This window comes from Acanthaster planci, linkage group LG16 (assembly GCF_054643075.1).
Source record: "Acanthaster planci isolate LZ-2023a linkage group LG16, COTS_SCS, whole genome shotgun sequence".
In the NCBI taxonomy this organism is placed as follows: Eukaryota; Metazoa; Echinodermata; class Asteroidea; order Valvatida; family Acanthasteridae; genus Acanthaster; species Acanthaster planci.
In genome coordinates, this window is record NC_141792.1 from 625,334 (window position 1) to 646,474 (window position 21,141).

Sequence of the window (21,141 nt, forward strand, 5' to 3'; positions counted from 1 at the left end):
AAACGTAGAACATGTGAGATGTGTCGCCTATTTTCTTTTGTTCTTAGTCGTGGTTCGTCTTGTTAATGGAACATTCTCCAACGAAGGTCGTGTAGAGGTGTACTATCAGGGCCTGTGGGGTACAGTTTGTGACGATGGATGGGACCTTGATGACGCTAACGTCATCTGTCGCATGCTTGGCCTACCGCCTGCAGCTCTTGCTTTAGGCAATGTTCCTTTCAGCGAAGGATCTGGGCTGATTGCTCTTGACGATGTCAGTTGTCAAGGTAACGAATCAAACATTGCTGACTGCCGACACCGAGGCTGGTTTAATCATAACTGTGAACACAGTGAGGATGCAGGAGTTATCTGTGGTGGAAACACAACAATTACACCAAGTCAAGGTTTGTTTAATAATCAAATGGCCTTTTCCTTTATTTCTACAACTTTCCGCGGCATTTCCTTCTGTTAATATGACAGTTTAAGCATATTGTTGCGATTTGTCAGGTCACTTGAGTCCTTATACAATACAACATCAGGTGTGATGTATTATTTGCAATATATATTACACATCTTCTTTTCTTAGTTTTAGTTCGACTTGTGGGTGGAACGTCCTCCAACGAAGGTCGTGTGGAGGTGTACTACCAAGGCCAGTGGGGTACAGTTTGTGACGATGAATGGGACCTTGATGACGCCAATGTCGTCTGTCGCATGCTTGACCTACCACCTGCGACTCATGCTTGGGGCGATGCTCACTTCGGTCAAGCATCTGGACCGATTGCTCTTGATGACGTGAATTGCTATGGCTTCGAGTCCAGCATTGCTGACTGTCGGCATGGAGGCTGGTTTAGCAGTGATTGTTGGCACTTCGAAGATGCAGGAGTTACTTGTGGGGAAATCACAACTACACAAATGCAAATAACAACAACACAGACTCCTGGTGTGTACAATTTATTATGTTTTTTTTTCCATTCCAATAATCTAATGCAGCTATAAACGAACTTTTCTCAAAGTAGTTTTAGAAGACTTATAAGCCCAGTAATATATCTCTTCAACACACTTCTTGTCCAAATCGCTTTTTATCAGAAAAGTTGACTTTACTCTAAATGAAATTTGTCTCTATCTTATATGATCTTCGTGAATTGGGACTTGGGGATACAAGTTGCAATTGTTTTGCTAAGCTATCAAATAGTAATAAGAATACGGCGATTGCTGGTAGTTTATGTTTAGGTCGCTCGTATTGGTCTATTCGTCTTCGAGTTTGTGATGAAAGTTTGTCGTGGAATGGCTTAGTGGCTTTGTTCTTAAGTTGTGCTTGTTATGAAAATGATCTCGAGGTTGTGTAGGTTTAAGACATGTTGCACTTGAATTTACAAGAAGACCACCCTGCCACATGTCGCAAGTCAATCTTAAACCAGTTTTAAAGCCCGGCTGGAGAGTGGAGCGATGACATTATTACTCCAGTAAGTTCTGACTTGGCGAGTGATTGGTTGAGGTCAGGTTGAGTTCTGATTGACTCGAGAGGGGTTGCGATTTTACAACGATCTTGACAGGTACAGGCGATGTTTCCAACATTCGCCTTGACGGGGATTCACCAACACAAGGCACGGTGCAGGTTTGGAGCAATGGTCAGTATGTCGACCTGTGTAGCGATGATTGGGACCTGAATGCCGTGAAAGTAGTCTGTCGCCAGAAGGGCTACCAAACCAACGCGGTGTCTGTGGTTTACAACAGTAATAATTGGGGTGAGTAATGTAACCGCAGCGATGTCAGTAATGCTTGGGGTTTAAAATGAGCAACATTGACTAATAATGAACCGGAAAAAACTTCCCCAAATTGTTAGCACACAGTTCTCCCATGTTTTGTGGGGCCCAGTCACATTGCATGTTATGTCTCTTTCTTTAATGCTCTGCTCAGATAAAACTGACAGAAGTGTTACCCAAACACCCTGTGTTTGATTTGAATTATCTTTTAATTAAAAGAAATTTCAGAGAAAGTGACCATATATTCAGAAAGCCCTCAAAATATCACAAAGATGCGTGTGGTTTTTGAAATACAGTCTTTGTACTCAACCAATCATTTTGTTTTTCTGTTAGGTCATTACAAAGCATATTTACTGTCCTGCTCTGGTAATGAGGATGAGCTTTCCCAGTGTGCCACGCCCTCGACTTCGTACTCTAGAAAATGTAAAACTGCAACAGTGAACTGTAGCGTATACCTAGGTAAAAGCAATCAGATTTCTCTATACATGCATATATATTCTTAATTACCATGATTACATACCCAGCAAATAACATGTTACGCAGGACTAAATGAGATAAATGGTCAATAGCCGATGCAACAGATGGGTTTAAGTCTATTGCCGTATTTTCTCTTATTGATCAACTCATTTGGTACCACTATGATGTCTGTCATCTGCAAAAGCTGTAAATAATTTACGATTCAATGTATCTCTCTGCGTGGATCTTTCTAAGGCTTATCACCCGGCGTAGTCGTTGGTATCGCTGTTTCCTCTACATTGGCGGTGATTGGTATTGCCATCATTGTCGTCATAACTTTAGTCAGAGGCAGTCGCAGAAAGCAGTCACGGACATCCCACAGCATGAACATACCCTTGGCAACTGCAACACAGTCACCAGTACCTAATCCAAGTTCTTCCAGGACCCTGGGCTTCACTTACTGTGCTCACGGGGAGACCTCCCTAGCCCAGCCCGTTTCTCGTCATCCACCACCCCCAGAATACTCAACAACCATCAGCGACCAGCCTCAACCCACTCCATCCAACCAACCTTCTGCTTGGGATCGCTTGTATTCTCCCGTAGGGACTTCTCCCATACCAAATGCTGAGATACATCCGTCTGGATTTTCCCAAATGTCCTGTACATTGTCACCCTACCCCATTGTAGGTCCTGATCTACCGCCCCGAGATAAATCTGTTCAAGATTCACCAGCGGCTCAGTCCCCTGGGTCTATAGAACACGGAGAGTGGTCTGAACCAATCTATGAGACAGTGTTGCGTTCTTCCATTAGTCAGTAGAACACAAAGTGTCCCCCGAAACACAGAAAAAAATTGAAGTCTAGATGACAATGAGAATACCACTTTTTAGGTATCAGGTGTCAACACAGAGGATAACATGTCTGTGTAAGCATGATAAGAACCAATCACATTTTTTATCCTAACTGACGGATCTACATCGTAACGAAAGCAACTTGTGAGAAGAATTTCTTTTTTCCAAAATTAGAAAGGTAAACACAGAGTAATTATTCACACAGCACTGCTTTAAAAATGTCACGCACAGCGTTGACTCTAGGATTAAAAATCAAATTTTTACCCCTCAGCTAGATTTTACCCTCTTCACTTCGATGATTTATTTCATATTTGCTTGTTTATATCATTTACTATTGAATTTTTTTTTATTTTCTGAAGTTGTTTGCAGGGCAACATTATTCGGTTGGTTGTTTTATTATTTGTTTTTTAAGCAAGTGTCAACTCAGTTTATATTGAATGTTTTGTGAAGTAATGATAGCATTTTAAATATTTTCAGCTGTTTTAAAGGGGAGCAATGTTACTTTACATCAAAGAGCAGGTTTTGATATTTGAGGTATCGGAAAGACTCGTTTATCCACCGAATATTTCAATTTAATCCGTATGGTGCTGCCACATTATGCAGGGTTCCATGCTTCCCTTCCTTTTTTATGTGGCTTAAAATATTTTGATATATTCAATCGCAAATTTTAAATTCTTCATCAGCGTAGATGACATAATTATGCAGGATGATAAAATTGTATTTCAGTGCTTCCATTTTTATATACTCAGGTGCCAAGATAAAAAGGTTTTCAAGTCAATATGGCCGACTGGCAAATAAGACCAATTCGAAGGAGAGCGTGTTGTGTGGTATACTTTGTCCATCTTCAAACATTTTGTCCAGTCACGGAAGCCCGATTTACGTTTTGTATTAAAGTTACAGTTCAATATTGTATACGAAGTCGTCGCTTTGAAAACTGATGGTGCATATAATTAGCCCAAGAAGAGAATTGGCTCTTCTTTTCCGGGGTTGTTTCCACGTCCACTCTTAACTCTTCTACTAGATCCGCTGCCCTACCCATCGCATTAGAACAATTAATCAATTACAGATTGTATTAAAATTTGTAAATTAAAATACACAAAACTATCAACAAATCTGTAAGCTTTTAGCCGTTGAAATATGTCTTTCTGCCAATGTTATTTCCTTGGTACGTGGCCTTCACGTTTGTTCAATTGAAAACCAATACTTTGCGTTTCATTGGAAGTCGTTCAAAGCAACGGTTGAGTGAAACACCAGAGCTGTAAGAACGTGAAGAGGCATATGGAGAGCTTTTGTTATTTAAATATTGGATACGACGAATGCGTCACAGGGAATGGCTGTATATCCTGGTACAACAAAGCATAGTCCATAAAAGGTGAGGCGCCACTCTTGCCAGGGTAATCAATGCATGATTACAAGCTGTATCTCTGGTTGGAATCCAGGCAGAAGTGAGGTTGGTTTAGTTCTTTGCGTTTATATTGGTAATATAAATGCAGATAGTGGGCGTATAACGGAACCAGCTCAATTGCATAATACCCTTCCACCCCGCATGATCAACCTCGTAGCCAGGTACAGGTCAAAGTGTCACACCCTTCTCAAGGGATTTCACCTTGTACCCACGTAACCAGTCATTCCAGGGGTCGTTTTTTAGAGTGACAGGGTATTCTGCAAATACCTCCCCGGTACTCGACACCTATACCATGTAGTGATGTCAAAACGGTTTTATAGCTACCACTAATACTTCCTACTATTCCTGCTGCTCATGTGCTTAAGACATTGCGATTGCTCTGTCCCGTGACGGAAAGAGCAATCGCAATGATACCGACGAATTGTGATACATTTCAGGGTTGTATCGTGGTAAACAATTTTACTTTATGACGGACGTGGTCCATTCCATTGATAAAATCATTATGATTATTGAACTAATAAACAGTAGGAAAAATATTGACAACACTGTGAATGAGCTCCATCAAATTTGTTAAAGCAATTAAAATGCAATTTAAATCTTACTACAAATAGGCCTAGATCAGTATGTCATTGCACAAGAAATGTGTGGTCGAGTTATTGGTTTGTGAATAACCAATCGGAGCACTGAAGTACAAGTGTTGGGGCAATTCATTTTCCTGTTGACCTTTGACCCTATCAAGTGTCTAATATGGCCAAGTAAAGCAGGAAATGTGTTTGTTTAGGAGACATTGCTAAAGCTTAGCTACGGTTATAGAAAGTTACATTGTCAAACATTTGGTTAGAAGAACGTCTTAAAATGTTTGTGAACAACTTCATAAATAGGCCCATATTACACCAATTATGGCATTGTGCAAGTCTTTTGTATGCTATTTTTATGTACTTCATTTCTATATCCACGAGATATTCTCTATTTATTTTATCTAGACCTTTTCCAAAAATATTTTTGCTGTTTATTTATTTACATGAAAATACCCGGAGGAAAAGTTACATTCTAAAAACCATGTTGCATCTATTTGTTTTCCTTCCGTGGCTGTAGTCATAATTTAACCAACCGATTATAGTTTTAAAACTTGATATATTTTAACTTTTAAAGACGTGTCCAAAACGAGTTTCCAGAGCTACGGCTAGGTCTATAATTGTCTGCACATCTCCTCGTATATCCAATGTAGTGAAGACATGTAGACTTAGGTCTAGGTAACAGATTTGGATGTAGCCCAAGTTATTTTCTGTCGTCATCTCGATTTATGGTGATTTGCATACGTTACCGACCAACAGAAGTCCATCACGAATATTTTTGAGAACAAAGTACAGCCGACCATAAGAGTGAGAGACAAGCAGACTTTGTATATGCAGTGGATGGATTTCACACTGCAACGCCGGTAAATGGTTCCTAATATCATGTGAAACTGAAAGATAACACAGTCATGTGCATAGTATAATACAGTACTCCACGGTTGCTAGGTTGATGATCACGGATCTGTGCACTGACGTCAGGCGTCGTCAGCCGTTTGCAGTTTCACATTAAATGTGCAGGTAGAACTGCACAATCGCCGCCATATTTACTTCTAAGTTCGTGGCAAACGAGGTTGCTGTGTCCGTTCCAAATCTTGTACACAGTTGTTCGTGGTTTCGTAGTTCGCCAACGTTTGCAAGATGATGGAATTTCTACGATGTTCCTTGCTTGTGTGTGCACTGCATTTTCTCGTCAGCACACACTGGGTATCGGCACAGGCAACAGGGGGTAAGTCACCGTGAAAAAAAAACGGTACCGAAGTGTTTTAAAATTGATCGTGGTGTATTAATTCCTTTGAACCTCAGTTTGCCACATAGAATGGGGGTCCTGTTGGGCACTCTTTCAGTAGAAATGCTATTCCTATTCATGTTGTTAATTGATTTGGTCTGTTTAAATTCAACGGACGTCTGATTAGTATGTAATTTTGTGGATAAAGATGTGAGAACGTCATGTGGTATTTTCTTTGCCGACATTACGTACGCCTTTTAGCCTCTCCCATTGCTTTTCTCAGATGGAATTTTGATCACAGTTCTTGAAGAGTTTCCCACAAGGCTTAGCCCAAAGATCTAGCAGCAAGTCTCACAAATTATTCAACCGACCCCCGCAATGCAATTGACGTCAGTCAAATATGAAGGGCATTCAGGCATACGGTTAAACATTAACAATGCAACAGTAGAGATGTCCTGGCCAGAGATCACGGTAGATAAGCTTGTGTATGAAATTACCATCTCATGCTTTAAACTCCCACAAGTTGCCCAATCGCCTACACTAAATTATTAGGGTATAATGAGCGTACACAAAATTCAGTCTAATCTAATAATGAATTGAGGAAAAGGTTTGCGGTAATACCATGCAAGGATATCTCTTTGTGAGTGTGTCTGGTTCTAAAAAGAACAGGAGGGTACTCGACCTTTCGGACAGTATGCTCTGTCCTCTGCAGAGGTTCCAATGATGAAGCAGCTTTTATAGTGTCTGGAGGCAGTGAGGTGCAAAGAAGATGCAATATAAGTATCTTACCGAGGCCAATAAATAAAGACATGGGATTCTAGATGACCATGGAATGATCTGTTAATTGATTCACTATAAATTCAATCACACTAATAAATTCCATCAACTAATTTGTTATGTTTTACTTTGTTTCCTGCTGGCCTTATATAATGAATCGGCCATTTTGATTCGAAAGCAAGACCATCCCTGTGGGTTTTTGTCATCAAAACATAAGATGTGTACAAACGTTGCGGCTGGCTTTGAGAGATTATTTCAAATTATGGGTAAAATGTCATACCTTACCTTTCCTGTCCATGTGAAAAATATTTTTCCCGGTGAGGCTTCAAGTCTCACTCCAGCAAAATAGTCAAGTTTCTTCCAATTTCTGTGTTCCACAAAAAGCAAGATTTTGGAAACAATCCAAAGTGGACATCCCGTGAAAATCGGGGTGAAAAAATTACTATAATCTGCCGCTACTGAGCATGCCATATTACCTCTTTGGTTTTAAGTTTCAGTTCGTCTTTTGGGCGGCAGTTCCCATATGGAGGGTCGTGTTGAGGTGTACTACCAAAGCCGCTGGGGTACAGTTTGTGACCACGAGTGGGACCTTGATGACGCTAATGTCATCTGTCGCATGCTTGCCTTGCCTCCTGCATCTCATGCCTGGGAAAATGCTCACTTTGGTCAAGGATTTTTTGATATTGCTCTTGATGAGGTCAATTGTCGAGGCAATGAATCAAGCATTGGTGATTGCCAGCATGGACCCTGGTTTACTCATAACTGCGATCACAGCGACGATGCAGGAGTTACCTGTGGTGGAGCTATGACAACGCCAAGTTCATCAGGTATATCCAGTTTTTTCTGGGGTTTTCATTTGGATTGTTTGGTTGTTTCTCATCTTTCACATGACCTGTGGAGATACTTACCTCACGTTGCATTTATACCCCGCCTGTAAAAGTGCGTTTGGGCTAATGTCCCATTAAAATGGTCTGGCCACGGATTACATATCGTGTATCATACATTTCTGTGTTGTCTGCGATTTAACCCGGAATAGACTGTTGGGCACAAATTCTGACCGAGACAACGCAGCACAAACTGTCAGAAATCTGAATCAATCATACAAATCGAGTAGGGTCTTTAAGATTATGCCTATTCAGGATACGAAGGACATTTTAATGCCACTTAAGTAGGTAGTATCAGTTTATTAGAACTGGGAAGAGGTTGGTAGCACTTCCTCTCGCCATAAATATATTTGGTATAATTGCTCCTGACCTGTTCGAAGAAGTTAAAAGATCCACTCTCAACCTATTGGGCGCCAAATCCAGTGTTTCGGTTGCCAAATCTTGTGCATAGACACTCGTGTGTTATCTGCTACAATGAACCACGCCTTGTGTTTGGTCTCTTTAGTTTCAGTTCGTCTTGTGGGTGGTTTTTGTAACAATGAGGGTCGTGTAGAGGTGTACTACCAAGGACAGTGGGGTACAGTTTGTGACGATGAATGGGACCTTAATGACGCTAATGTCGTCTGTCGCATGCTTGACTTACCTCCTGCAACTCGTGCCTGGGGCGGATCTCACTTCGGTCAAGGAGCTGGTCGAATTGCTTTGGACGACGTCTGTTGCAATGGCAACGAAGCTAACATTGCTGACTGCAGACACCGAGCCTGGTTCAGTCACGACTGTGACCATTATGACGATGCTGGAGTTACCTGTGGTGAAACCACGACAACGCCAGGTCCAAGTAAGTCTCTATCATATCCATTCCTCTCCGTGTGCAGATCTTGCAGTATGGACATAGGTTTAAGTCCTTCATTCCTTGACTTAAATGGACCCGGTTTTTTTTCCTGTAGAGCCTAACAGTCCCTTCCACAGAGAAAGATCACGTGTGGTTCGTTACTTAATTTTACAACATGGTGATCATGTTGCATTTTCTCTGTATGGCATTGTTTCTTTCTCAGTCTCAGTTCGTCTTGTGGGTGGAGCGTCGTCTTACGAAGGTCGTGTTGAGGTATACTACCAAGGACAGTGGGGTACAGTTTGTGACGATGAATGGGACCTTAATGACGCTAATGTCGTCTGTCGCATGCTTGACTTACCTCCTGCAACTCGTGCCTGGGGCGGATCTCACTTCGGTCAAGGCTCTGGTCCTATTGCTCTTGACGATGTCAGTTGCTATGGTTACGAATCAAGCATCGCTGATTGCCAACATCGAGCCTGGTTTAGTCATAACTGTGAACATTGTGAAGATGCTGGAGTTACTTGTGGTGAGATCATGACAACGCCAGGTCCAGGTTGGTTTATTAAAAAAATACGATTTCCCTTATTCCTTAACTCAATTCTGATAATTAGATAACTTAACAGATCTTGTAATGCAAAATAGCCCATTATTTAAATAATTACAAACAGGTTCCCCATCTTGTACAAGCATTTGCTTCTTATCTGGAATCCTCATATCATTTCGATTATATCAATATCATATTCGTGTGAATTTATTTAAGATATGGAAATAAATGAACTAAATTTAAAAAAAATGGACCCAGTCTTTTTCCTGTAGCCTAACAGTGCCTTTTAAAGAAATGGTTCGTGACGTCTTTTACACCATGGGATAACTTAAGTTTTACATATCGCATATTTAATGTGTTATATTTTTTCTTTCTCAGTCTCAATTCGTCTTGTGGGTGGAGCGTCCTCTAACGAAGGTCGTGTAGAGGTGTACTACCAAGGACAGTGGGGTACAGTTTGTGACGATGAATGGGACCTTAATGACGCTAATGTCGTCTGTCGCATGCTTGACTTACCTCCTGCAACTTGTGCCTGGGGCGGATCTCACTTCGGTCAAGGATCTGGTCCTATTGCTCTTGACGATGTCAGTTGCTATGGTTACGAATCAAGCATCGCTGATTGCCAACATCGAGCCTGGTTTAGTCATAACTGTGAACATTTTGAAGATGCAGGAGTTACTTGTGGTGAGATCATGACAACGCCAGGTCCAGGTTGGTTTATTAAAAAAATACGATTTCCCTTATTCCTTAACTCAATTCTGATAATTAGATAACTTAACAGATCTTGTAATGCAAAATAGCCCATTATTTTAATAATTACAAACAGGTTCCCCATCTTGTACAAGCATTTGCTTCTTATCTGGAATCCTCATATCATTTCGATTATATCAATATCATATTCGTGTGAATTTTATTTAAGATATGGAAATAAATGAACTAAATTTTAAAAAAATGGACCCAGTCTTTTTCCTGTAGCCTAACAGTGCCTTTTAAAGAAATGGTTCGTGACGTCTTTTACACCATGGTATAACTTAAGTTTTACATATCGCATATTTAATGTGTTATATTTTTTCTTTCTCAGTCTCAATTCGTCTTGTGGGTGGAGCGTCCTCTAACGAAGGTCGTGTAGAGGTATACTACCAAGGACAGTGGGGTACAGTTTGTGACGATGGGTGGGACATTGATGACGCTAATGTCGTCTGTCGCATGCTTGACTTACCTGCCGCATCCCATGCTTGGGACGATGCTCACTTCGGCCAAGGATCTGGTCGTATTGCTCTTGACGATGTCAGTTGCTATGGCCACGAATCCAGCCTTGCGCAGTGCAGCCATCAAGCCTGGTTTAGCCATGACTGCGATCATAGTGAAGATGCCGGAGTTACTTGTGGTGAAGCCATAACAACAATATCTCCAGGTTGGTTGAGCCAATCGCTCCATCTTCCAAGATCCTGCTTTGCGCTCCATAAAAGCTTGTCATAATACTTCCGAAAACCAACTTTTTTAAATATAAGTCGTGTAGGTAGACTCTTTACAGGAACGTTATCAATCCTAAATTGTTTTGGTTCAGTTTCAATTTTAAAATGTAATTTAAAGCCTAAATATTACTTTCGCTGACATCTTTAGACGGTTTTCTATTGAAGATAATGTGCTCTCTAGCCAGTATATCCTCAGATACTAACGGGCTTATTCCAAGCAAATATTCGAATTTGTCAGTTATATATTTGAGAGTTGGAACTAATGGTAATGACAGTCTCAGGCCTCTCTCAGGCGGTGAGGTTACAGTGATCAGTAGATACCATCCATCATGGCTCTTGGTGTGAGCGATGCCGCCTGTCCTTTCATAAGCACACTCTGTCAATTACTGATTGTTTAATTATAATGCTAGGTTGGCTAGTGCTACTCATAAGATAGCCTTCTTTTGGAAACGCTGACTGGTTGGCAACAAATTTGATAATTGTTTTTCTTCCATTGATTTGAAAAGTCTATTTGTCTACGTTGTTGCCGTGGTAGTTTTAAGTATAAGATTGTCCTTCATATTTTCGTGGAATTGTTGCATTGTCGTCGTATCCCTCGGTAGTCCATTTGACCAGTGGACAGTGAGATTCGACCTAACAAGACTGACTTGTGAACATTTTTTCTGAACAGGTGAAGTCGATCTGAGCAACATTCAGCTGGACGGGAATATGCCAATGGAAGGCATAGTTCAAGGCTGGAAGAATGGCCAGTTTGTTGACGTGTGTAGCGATGATTGGGAGTTGAATGATGCCAAAGTGATCTGCCGACAGTTAGGTTACTCAACTAGTGACGTCTCTGTGTATTCAGATACTAACCACAATGGTGAGTAATGAGAATAAAATACAATTGAATTTGCAAATCACACCATGAAGTGAATGATTCCTGGCCAGTGATTTTTATATAACTGTCTGGTAAATCCTACACACCAGTGTAAGTTTAACATCGTTGTTTAAAGAAACTCATGTTAGAAGGACGGTGATCAGCTTCGTTTCCTATGCACTACTTTCTCGCAAAGCCGCTTTGAATAATCCACCGGCAGTACGGTGGATTATTCAAAGCGGATTATTCAAAACTCACAGTAATACACAGTTTTTAAAATGATTTTTTGTACTCATTCGAGTCTATCGGTATTTTTATTTCTACAGGTTACGGCTCCCATATAATTTACTCCATTCACTGTGACGGTTTTGAAAGTCGCCTTACTCAGTGTTTCACATCCTCATATACAACCGATTCATACTGTGAGAGAGCCTCAGTAAGCTGTCTGACATACAAAGGTAAGAACGTAATTGTCAGTTCGTAAAAAAAGGGCCAAAGGCATGCAGTTCGGTTCACGGGTCACGAACGACTACGAAATGCATGCGTTACGGATGCGTCGCTACCAGCAAAACTGAAACTCCTAACCACGTTGCTCTTTTCAGCTGATGGGGGTGCCTTTGCTCAAGGTGGATTGCAATTTTTTTAAGGTGAAACTTACATTTTTTAATATTCACCGCCTTTCTGTGTGTCATTTTTTCCCCAAGGTCTTACAGCCGGTGCAGTTGCCGGTATCGCTGTTGGCTCTGTGTTGGCAGTAGTCGGTCTTCTCATCGTTTTCATCGTTGCTGTAGTCCGATGCTGTCGTCGAAATTCTTCAAAGACAACCAACAGCATGGGCACAGATTTGAAAACTGTTCATCATGCAAACTCCGCTGGGACCGAGGCCTACAGTAACCCTGTCTATGGGGATACCTCCCTAGACCAACCCACGATTCTTCAACCACCCCCAGGGTACTACTCTGTGCCCTTTAGCAACCAGTCCAGACCAATCCCCTCTCAAGTATCTTCTGCTGCGATCCCCTTGTACTCTCCTGCAGGGGTGTCTCCCGTATTAATCAATGGTTCCACCATGGCCCCATCCCCTGGATTGGCCAAGATGTCCCCCACTGCTCCACCCTACTCCACCGTGGCTTCTCATCCATCACCCAAGAGCCAGTTCGTCCAAGGACCCCCTGCAGGTTTTTCCCCAGGATTGGAAAAAAATGTAAAATCCCCAGACCCGTTCTATGAGCCATCTTTGCGCTCTCCGAAAAGTTCAGATGACAATACAGGAAGCACCGTACATGTTAAGGGGATCGGCATAAATGAGGCTTCCGTGTAAGAATTTCTTATAAGCCCGTTAATGTCGTACATTATCGTACAATATCGTACAGGTGAACCGTAACTTTGATAGTCTCGGATTAAAAACAGAATGTTTGAAAAACCTGTAAATTGGGAATGCATTGCTGCAAGGGCATGAAGGTAACCACACACTGGCAGTGTTGTGGCAGCACAGTTAATTGTAATAACGGCAGAACTACACCGAACCAAATCCTGGTGTTAATTTTACTGAGTCATCAATTTCTTGATCCCAGAAAATTTACAGGAAAACATATTTGGTATGAGCTTTACAGGTTTTTTTTCCAGAATAGCTTGCTTGTTTGCTAGGAGCATGAGATAAAATTATTTTAACTCAAATGGAGGCAATTACAACCAATTGTAGAGTAACAACAAAGAATTTTACAGTTTGTACTTCAGCCAAGGTTTTTCATCTTGTGTTCCCTTCATATTTGTAGATTTTTAATGGTAGAAATGTGTGATTCCTGAATATAGTAATATTCATGTTTGAATGCGGTGTGGTGTAGGCCTATAGTTAAGAAAGGTTTCTATTCATATTTTTTTCATGTTTAAACATGCTCGTAGTATTTACAGCTGCATGCAGTGTGTTGGCAAATATATGCAATTAACCGCCTTAAATAGAAGTTTTTACCCTAAAACGTCAAAGTGGCTGGCTCCACTTCCAAAGGTAGCTTGACCCACAAGATTTCCAATGGATAGTCTTGTGGGTTAGGCTACAGATGTCAACCAGAATCTTTGCATTCAATGTTGAATACAAAGTTTCCAAGATGAGTAGGCATGGGACAATTGTGATCTGTTTCCCCTAGTTGTAAGATGGCAAAAAACACAAAACAAAACAAAACAAGAAATACCTCCCCCCTACGCTGCATGGACCACCACCCCAAAATCCAGACACAATCTTGTTTAGCAGCAGGAAACGAGAATTCCCCCATTTAAGTCATGTCTTGAGTCATGGTTTGCACTTGGCGACCATTTCAAATGAAATGAGGATAGCACCTCTCTCTAAGAATTACCAGTGTGGAATTCTGCATGAAGTGAATTATCAGTTCATTACTGCGACTAGAACCATTTAAAGCTGAGTAGAAACCTCTGCCCCGCTTGCTGGTTGTAAGGGCAATGCTGAAAGCATAGTGGAGACAGACAACGGTAACTTCATTTCCATTCTGTTCCCTTATAATGTCACTTGCACCAGTTTATTATGAAACGTCAGTTACTTGTCGCCCAGGGAAGGAGGTTGTTTCGAATTTATTTCGACCATCGTTACTATAAGTTTCGTTCTGTTTTAGGTTCGAAGAAAAGGGCCCTGGTTGAAGGCAAGGATAGCGCTTGTAGCTTACGTGTGATTTCAATTTGACAGGAAAAAGGAATACACTTATTTTAATACTCAGCCAAAGTTGAACATTTGTAGGTTTGTGTGCTTGTTTATGTAATTTTTTGCTTTTACAAATAAGTTTCAAGTATTCGTAAACTCCATTAGTATCAATTCTTCTAATTTGGAAAATGAAATGAATGAAAGGGATATCCCTGTTTACATTATCAGCTCAACATTGTATGGAATAAGATGGAATAATTATTTATTATACATTTGATTGCTTTTCACTCGCAGCTATGAAATAACAAATAGCTTTGGTTAGTTGGGCTCTTCCCGTCGACGAGGTTGATTTCACACCTACTATGCCCCACCCACCACAGATAGCATTATCAAACGAATGACGGACTTTTTCATCCAATATGATGTCCATACTAATTTTATTAACAAATGTTCGCTCAGTAGATCTTTTAAACGTTCTTTCTATTCCTTGATATATTTTGTACTACATGAATTTGTAAAGTAGGTCCATTTGAGGTTTTTCGTCGATTGTTTTCCTTTCAAAGCGCTGGAGGTCGTTCAAAGCAACATTTGAGTAAAATACGAGAGCTGGAAGAATGCAAGAGCCGTCTGGAGGCCTTTTGTTATTTTAATATTGGTTACGAGGCGTGTTAGACGGGGGAATGGCTGTACCCAGGCGCAAAAAAAAAACATTGTCCGTAAAAGATGGCCACTCCGTAACGAATTATCGACCGGGATGGTGAATATTTTGATCAAATGGACACAGATAGGCGTCACTCTTGCCAGGGTTAACATGTGCGATTCCAAGCTGTATCTCAGGTTGGATTCTAGGCAGAGGTGAGGTTGGTTCTTTATGAAATATTTGTAATATACAGGGAGAGAATGGGTATGTACTTGACACCTATAGCATGTAGTGATGTCAATTGGTTCAACTACCACTGATAGGACCTACATACTCTTGCCACTGCTGTGCTCAAGATGAGACATTTCTAATCTGGTGCGGTTTGGTACCTTTCGGGAAGTCAGTCCATGCAAAAGGCTGCACTCAAACACAGAGTGGACGAATTGTGATAGATTTCAGGGATGCATCCTGAAAAACAATTTTATTGTATGACAGACGCGTTCCATTCCACTGATAAAATCATTCTAATTACTGAACTAATAAACAATATGGGAAATAATGACAACACTGTTAATGAGCTCCATCAAACTGGTTAGAGGAAAAAACACAATTTAAATCATACTACAAATAGGCCTACATCATTATGTCATTGCAAGGGAAGTGCGTGGTCGAGTGAATAACCAATGGGAGCATTGAAGTGCAAGTGTTCCTGTTGACCTTTGACCCCATCAAGTACTGCCCCTCTTCGCTGTTTTTAAAGTGTCTAACACGGCCAAGTAAAGCAGGAAATGTGTTTATTTAGGAAATATTGCTAAAGCTTAGCCACGGTTATAGAAGTTTGCATCGTCTAACATTTGGTTAGAAGAACGTCTTAAAATTTTTGTGATCAACTTTATAAAATAGGCCCATAGGCCTACTTTACACCAATTTTGGCATTGTGCAAGTCTTTTGTGTGCTTTTTTTGTACGTCATTTCAATATCCGCGAGATATTTACTCTTTATTTTATCTAGACCTTTTCCTAACAATATTTTCTGCTGTTATTTACATGAAAATACCAAGAGGAAAAGTTACCGTGACATTCTAAAAACCATGTTGCATCTGTTTGTTTTCCTTTTGTGGCCGTAATTATAAATTAACCAACCGTTTATAGTTTTAAAACCTGGTATATTTTCAGTATTAAGGCCAGTCTAAGCGAGTTTCCAGAACCACTGCTAAGTCTATTGTCTGCACATCTCCACGTATATCCAATGTAGTGAAGACCTATAGACTTAGGTCTAGATAACAGATTTGGATGTAGCCCAAGTTATTCTCCGTCGTCATCTCGATTTCTGTTGATTTGCATACATTACTGACCAATGGAAGTCCATCACGAATATTTGAGAACAAAGTACAGCCTGGCACTGATAGTTTATTTGCCGACCTGAAGAGTGAGAGACAAGTAGCCTTTCAATATGCAGTGGATGTATATCACACTGACAAGACGGTAAATTGTCCCCAGGATAATAAATGTGAAATCAGAAGATAACACAGTTGTATGCATGTGAGCAGTTCAGACAATGATCCAGCACCGGTTGCTAAGGTTTCGCGTCGTCGGCCGTTTGTAGTTTCAGATTAATCACTATGTGCTACACACTCGCCCTCATATTTGCTACCAAGTTCGCGGCAAACGAGGTTGGTGTGTCCGTTGAAAATCTTGGAGACGGTTGTAAGGGGCATTGTAATTCAAGGTAACGTCAGCAAGATGAGGCAATTTCTACGATGTTCCTTGCTTGTGTGTGCCCTGAATTTTCTTGTCAGCACACACTGGGTATCGGCACAGGCAACAGGGGGTAAGTAACCGTGAAAACACGGCACTGAAGTGTTTTAAAAATGCTGGTGGTGCATTTCTTTGAATTTTATTTCATTTTAACTGGGGCCGTAGAGAGCTCTTCATGTAAAAGTGCTAATCCTGTTTCAGTTCATGTTGTTATTGGATCGTTCTGATACCTCCTGTTGGAACTCAGCAATAGATGTTGGATTCGTACTCAGTTTTATGGAAAAAGATGTGACAAGGTCTATGGTATTTTTCCTCGCCGATATTATGTTCGTCTTTTAGACTCTGCCATTGCTTTTCTCAGATGAAATTTTGATCACAGCTCTAGGAGAGTTTCCCATGAGGCTTAAAAGCAAAGACTTAGCGGCCAGTCTCGCAAAAATTATTCAACCCCCACCACGCAATTGACGTCAGTCAGATATGAAGTGTCTTCAGGCATACGGTTCAACTTTTTACCAACAGTCATTAGATATCCTGGCAAGACAGCACAGGGGCTAAGGCCGCGCATGAACAAACCATTTCATCTCTTACACGTAGGGGCCTAGGCGTTTTTCCCCGATAATTTATAAAATGAAGGCTAGCGATTGTTCCCTGATTAATGGTTCGTGGAGGGAAAAAAATTGGCTTGTTGCAAGTTGCAAAAACTCTAATAAAGTGCAGAAACGCCAACAATAAATTACTAGGTGATAATGAGCGTACGCACTCTTCATTCTAACTCGATGATGGTTTCACAATCAATATAAAAATTCAGTCATGCATTTGCCTCACATCAGGATTAGGTTCTTACATATTTTCTCTCGATTGATTAATAACTAGTTCACAGCTATTTCGTGAACAGTGTTAACTGTTTTATACATGCTAATTTTTATCAGCACTGTACATTTAACCTGGTAAGACTTAGTGCTCATCGGTGTTATTTTTGAGGTTTTATAACAAAGCGATGTAACCCCTGTGTAGACAAAATTTGGTGTCTTTCACCATTAAGACGTGTTTCCGGTGGCTATTAATTCGTTTGAGTTCAGAATCATTCTGGTGTTTAAATTCAAAGATTATTTCAGTGAAGTTTCGACCTGGATATTTTCAGTGTTGATTAACTCGGTTCAATAATTAAACCTTTTCCTTAAAGCAGATCTGATTGCAGTTCTGTGATAAAATTGTTAATGATTTGTGAATTGATTTCCAAATCGATTCAATTACACTAATTAATGTAAACAATTTGATGTAATTACTTCAAGCAAAAAACTGAAACAGAGAGTGCACATTTCATGTGTCGTCTGGGAACTAAAACTAATTAGACTGGTGGCACTTAATCTAATAGACTGTGCGTGCCATAGATTGTCACAAATCTGGTTACATTTTCCTCGCTATGGTCGATCGCACAATTCGAGTAAAGGGTCTATACGCACTTGGGGCACAAAATTTCGTTGCACATTTTGACCTGTTCGAAGCCAAATCCAGTGTTTTGTTTGCCAAATTTCGTGTAAACTATTGCTACACAGTCAACCAAACCTTGTTTTTTGTATCTTTAGTGTCAGTTCGCCTTGTGGGTGGTTTTTCTGAAAATGAAGGTCGTGTTGAAGTGAACTACCAAGGCCAATGGGGTACAGTTTGTGACGATGGATGGGACCTCGATGACGGTAATGTCGTCTGTCGCATGCTTGACTTAGCTCTTGCAACTCGTGCCTGGGGCGGATCTCACTTTGGTCAAGGATCTGGTCCGATCGCTCTGGACGACGTCAGTTGCTATGGCAACGAATCAAACATTGCTGACTGCCAACACCAAGCCTGGTTTAGTCATAACTGTGGACATAGTGAAGATGCAGGAGTTACCTGTGGAGAAGCGATGACAACGCCAGCTCCAGGCGGGTTTATTTAATAAGAAAAGTTTTCCTTTATTTCCTTACATTAAACCCATTTTTTTCCAGTAGAGCCTAGCATAACCTGACTTTCATAGAGATATTTATGGATCGTGACGTCTTTTTTTACCATGGGACATCTTAATTTTTGCAAATTACAGCAAATTACATATTCAATGTATGATTTTTTTCCTTCTCAATATCAGTTCGTCTTGTGGGTGGAGCGTTCAATGAAGGTCGTGTTGAAGTGTACTACCAAGGCCAGTGGGGTACAGTTTGTGACGATGGATGGGACCTTAATGACGCTAATGTCGTCTGTCGCATGCTTGGCTTACCTCCTGCAACTCATGCCTGGGGCAATGCTCACTTCGGTCAAGGAGCTGGTCGAATTGCTCTGGACGACGTTAGTTGCAATGGTAACGAAGCTAGCATTGCTGACTGCAGACACCGAGCCTGGTTTACTCACAACTGTGGACATTATGAAGATGCAGGAGTTACCTGTGGTGAAACCATGACAACACCAGGTCCAGGTAAGTCTCTATCATATCAATTCCTCTTCGTGTGCAGAACTTGCAGTATGGACATAGGTTTAAGTTTTCCTTCATTCCTTGACTTAAATGGACCCGGTCTTTTTCCCGTAGAGCCTAACAGTCCATTCCACAGAGAAAGATCACGTGTAGTTCGTTACTTAATTTTACAACATGGTGATCATGTTGCATTTTCTCTGTATGGCATTGTTTCTTTCTCAGTCTCAGTTCGTCTCGTGGGTGGAGCGTCGTCTTACGAAGGTCGTGTTGAGGTATACTACCAAGGCCAGTGGGGTACAGTTTGTGACGATCATTGGGACCTTGATGACGCTAGTGTCGTCTGTCGCATGCTTGACTTACCTCCCGCATCCAATGCTTGGGACAATGCTCGGTTCGGCCAAGGATCTGGTCCTATTGCTCTTGACGATGTCAATTGCTTTGGCTACGAATCCAGCCTTGGGCAGTGCCAGCACCAAGACTGGTTTAACCATGATTGCGTACACGGTGAAGATGCTGGAGTTACTTGCAGTGAATACATGGCAACTATGCCTCCAGGTTGGTCAAACTAATTTTGCCTTTTCCTGATTTCATTAATCCCCACTTTGTGCTCTACTGTAGCTCATAATGCTTCGGAAAAGCAACCTTTTAAATTCTAAGTCATATAGGTAGACTCTTGTCGGCAAACCATCAACTCTCAATAGTTTTGGATCAGATGTCAATTCTGAAAATGGAAATTAAATCTCAAATAAAAGTGAAGCTGACATCTTCTGACGGTTTCCTACTGAAAAAGATGTGTTCTCTAGCCAGTATATATTGGCAGTTTCCAAAAGTCTTTATTAGAATTGCGAACACCAGTTGCAATCAGTATTCCAACCAAATATTCAGTTTGTCACTTAAATTTTGCGAGTTGGATCTAATGGTATGGTGTCTCTCAGGCGCTTAGGCTAAAGTGACTTTTGATGCCATATTGAAATGTTTTTTTGTTTTTGTTTTTTGGTGTGTGCTTTTTCACCTGTCGTTTCATAAACGTGTGTCATTGATGTCGCTGACTATAGTGCTGTTTCCAAGAAAGGTGTCCTTTTGGAGACAGTGCTTGTTGGCACCAATTAAGACTTGTACCCATTGATTGTCTATTTGTCTTAGTTGTTTCTGTAGCAGTTTTAAGTATTAGATTGCCCTTCATAGTTTCGTGGAATTGTGGTCTTGTGAATTCCCTTGCAAGTCCATGTGACTTGTGGCCAGAATCAAGACTGATTTGTAACATTGTTCTGAACAGGTAAAATCGATTTGAGCAACATTCATCTGGACGGTAATTTGGCAACGAAAGGCATAGTTCAAGGTTGGAAGAATGGCCAGTTTGTTGACGTGTGTAGCGATGATTGGGATTTGAATGATGCCAAAGTGATCTGCCGACAGTTGGGTTACTCAACAAGTGGCGTCTTTGTGTATTCAGATACTAACTACAATGGTTAGTCATGAAAATAAAAATACCACTTAATTTGCTATAGAGTTGTTTTTTGACACCCGTTCTTTCGTGTGCACATCACTCCATAAAATGAACGATTACTGGCCAGTGATTTTTATGTATCCAGTAAATCCTACACAGCTGTAACTTCAACACCGTTGGTTATAAAACTCATTGGAATAACGGCGATGAGCTTCGTTTCCACTGCGCTACTTTCTCTTACAAAACCCACCTTGAACAATCCACAGCAAAATTTGGGAAATAACTCGCACGTATAATACACAGGTTTTTATTATTTTTTTCTAATCATTCCACCCAATCGGTATTTTTATTTCCCTAGATTCGCCCTCTCATGAGAGTTACTCCATTTACTGTGACGGTCATGAAAGTCGACTTACTCAGTGCTACACAACCTCATATACATCCTATTCATACTGTATAAGAGGCATAGTAAGCTGCAAGATACACGAAGGTAATAACAGATCTTTTAGTGAAGCGCTCCTATAGTACTCTGCACGTGGCTCTGGCAAAAAGATCGTGAACCAAACTGAATATCAATAAGA

General features: G+C 40.8%; 1 protein-coding gene across 1 annotated transcript in view; it reads left to right on the forward strand.

The window, feature by feature from the left end:
• LOC110984582 (uncharacterized) overlaps positions 1-21,141 on the forward strand; it is a 62,099-nt gene that overhangs the window by 35,629 nt on the left and 5,329 nt on the right. Inside the window, exons 35-53 of the mRNA XM_087147577.1 lie at positions 48-383; positions 566-919; positions 1,533-1,724; positions 2,076-2,201; positions 2,454-3,014; positions 7,521-7,856; positions 8,419-8,751; positions 8,969-9,301; positions 9,671-10,003; positions 10,374-10,706; positions 11,438-11,629; positions 11,953-12,084; positions 12,331-12,945; positions 16,549-16,746; positions 18,260-18,592; positions 18,793-19,116; positions 19,336-19,668; positions 20,390-20,581; positions 20,919-21,050. Coding sequence (XP_087003703.1) covers positions 48-383; positions 566-919; positions 1,533-1,724; positions 2,076-2,201; positions 2,454-3,014; positions 7,521-7,856; positions 8,419-8,751; positions 8,969-9,301; positions 9,671-10,003; positions 10,374-10,706; positions 11,438-11,629; positions 11,953-12,084; positions 12,331-12,945; positions 16,549-16,746; positions 18,260-18,592; positions 18,793-19,116; positions 19,336-19,668; positions 20,390-20,581; positions 20,919-21,050 — 5,688 coding nt within the window. The remainder of the gene's footprint in view (positions 1-47; positions 384-565; positions 920-1,532; positions 1,725-2,075; positions 2,202-2,453; positions 3,015-7,520; positions 7,857-8,418; positions 8,752-8,968; positions 9,302-9,670; positions 10,004-10,373; positions 10,707-11,437; positions 11,630-11,952; positions 12,085-12,330; positions 12,946-16,548; positions 16,747-18,259; positions 18,593-18,792; positions 19,117-19,335; positions 19,669-20,389; positions 20,582-20,918; positions 21,051-21,141) is intronic.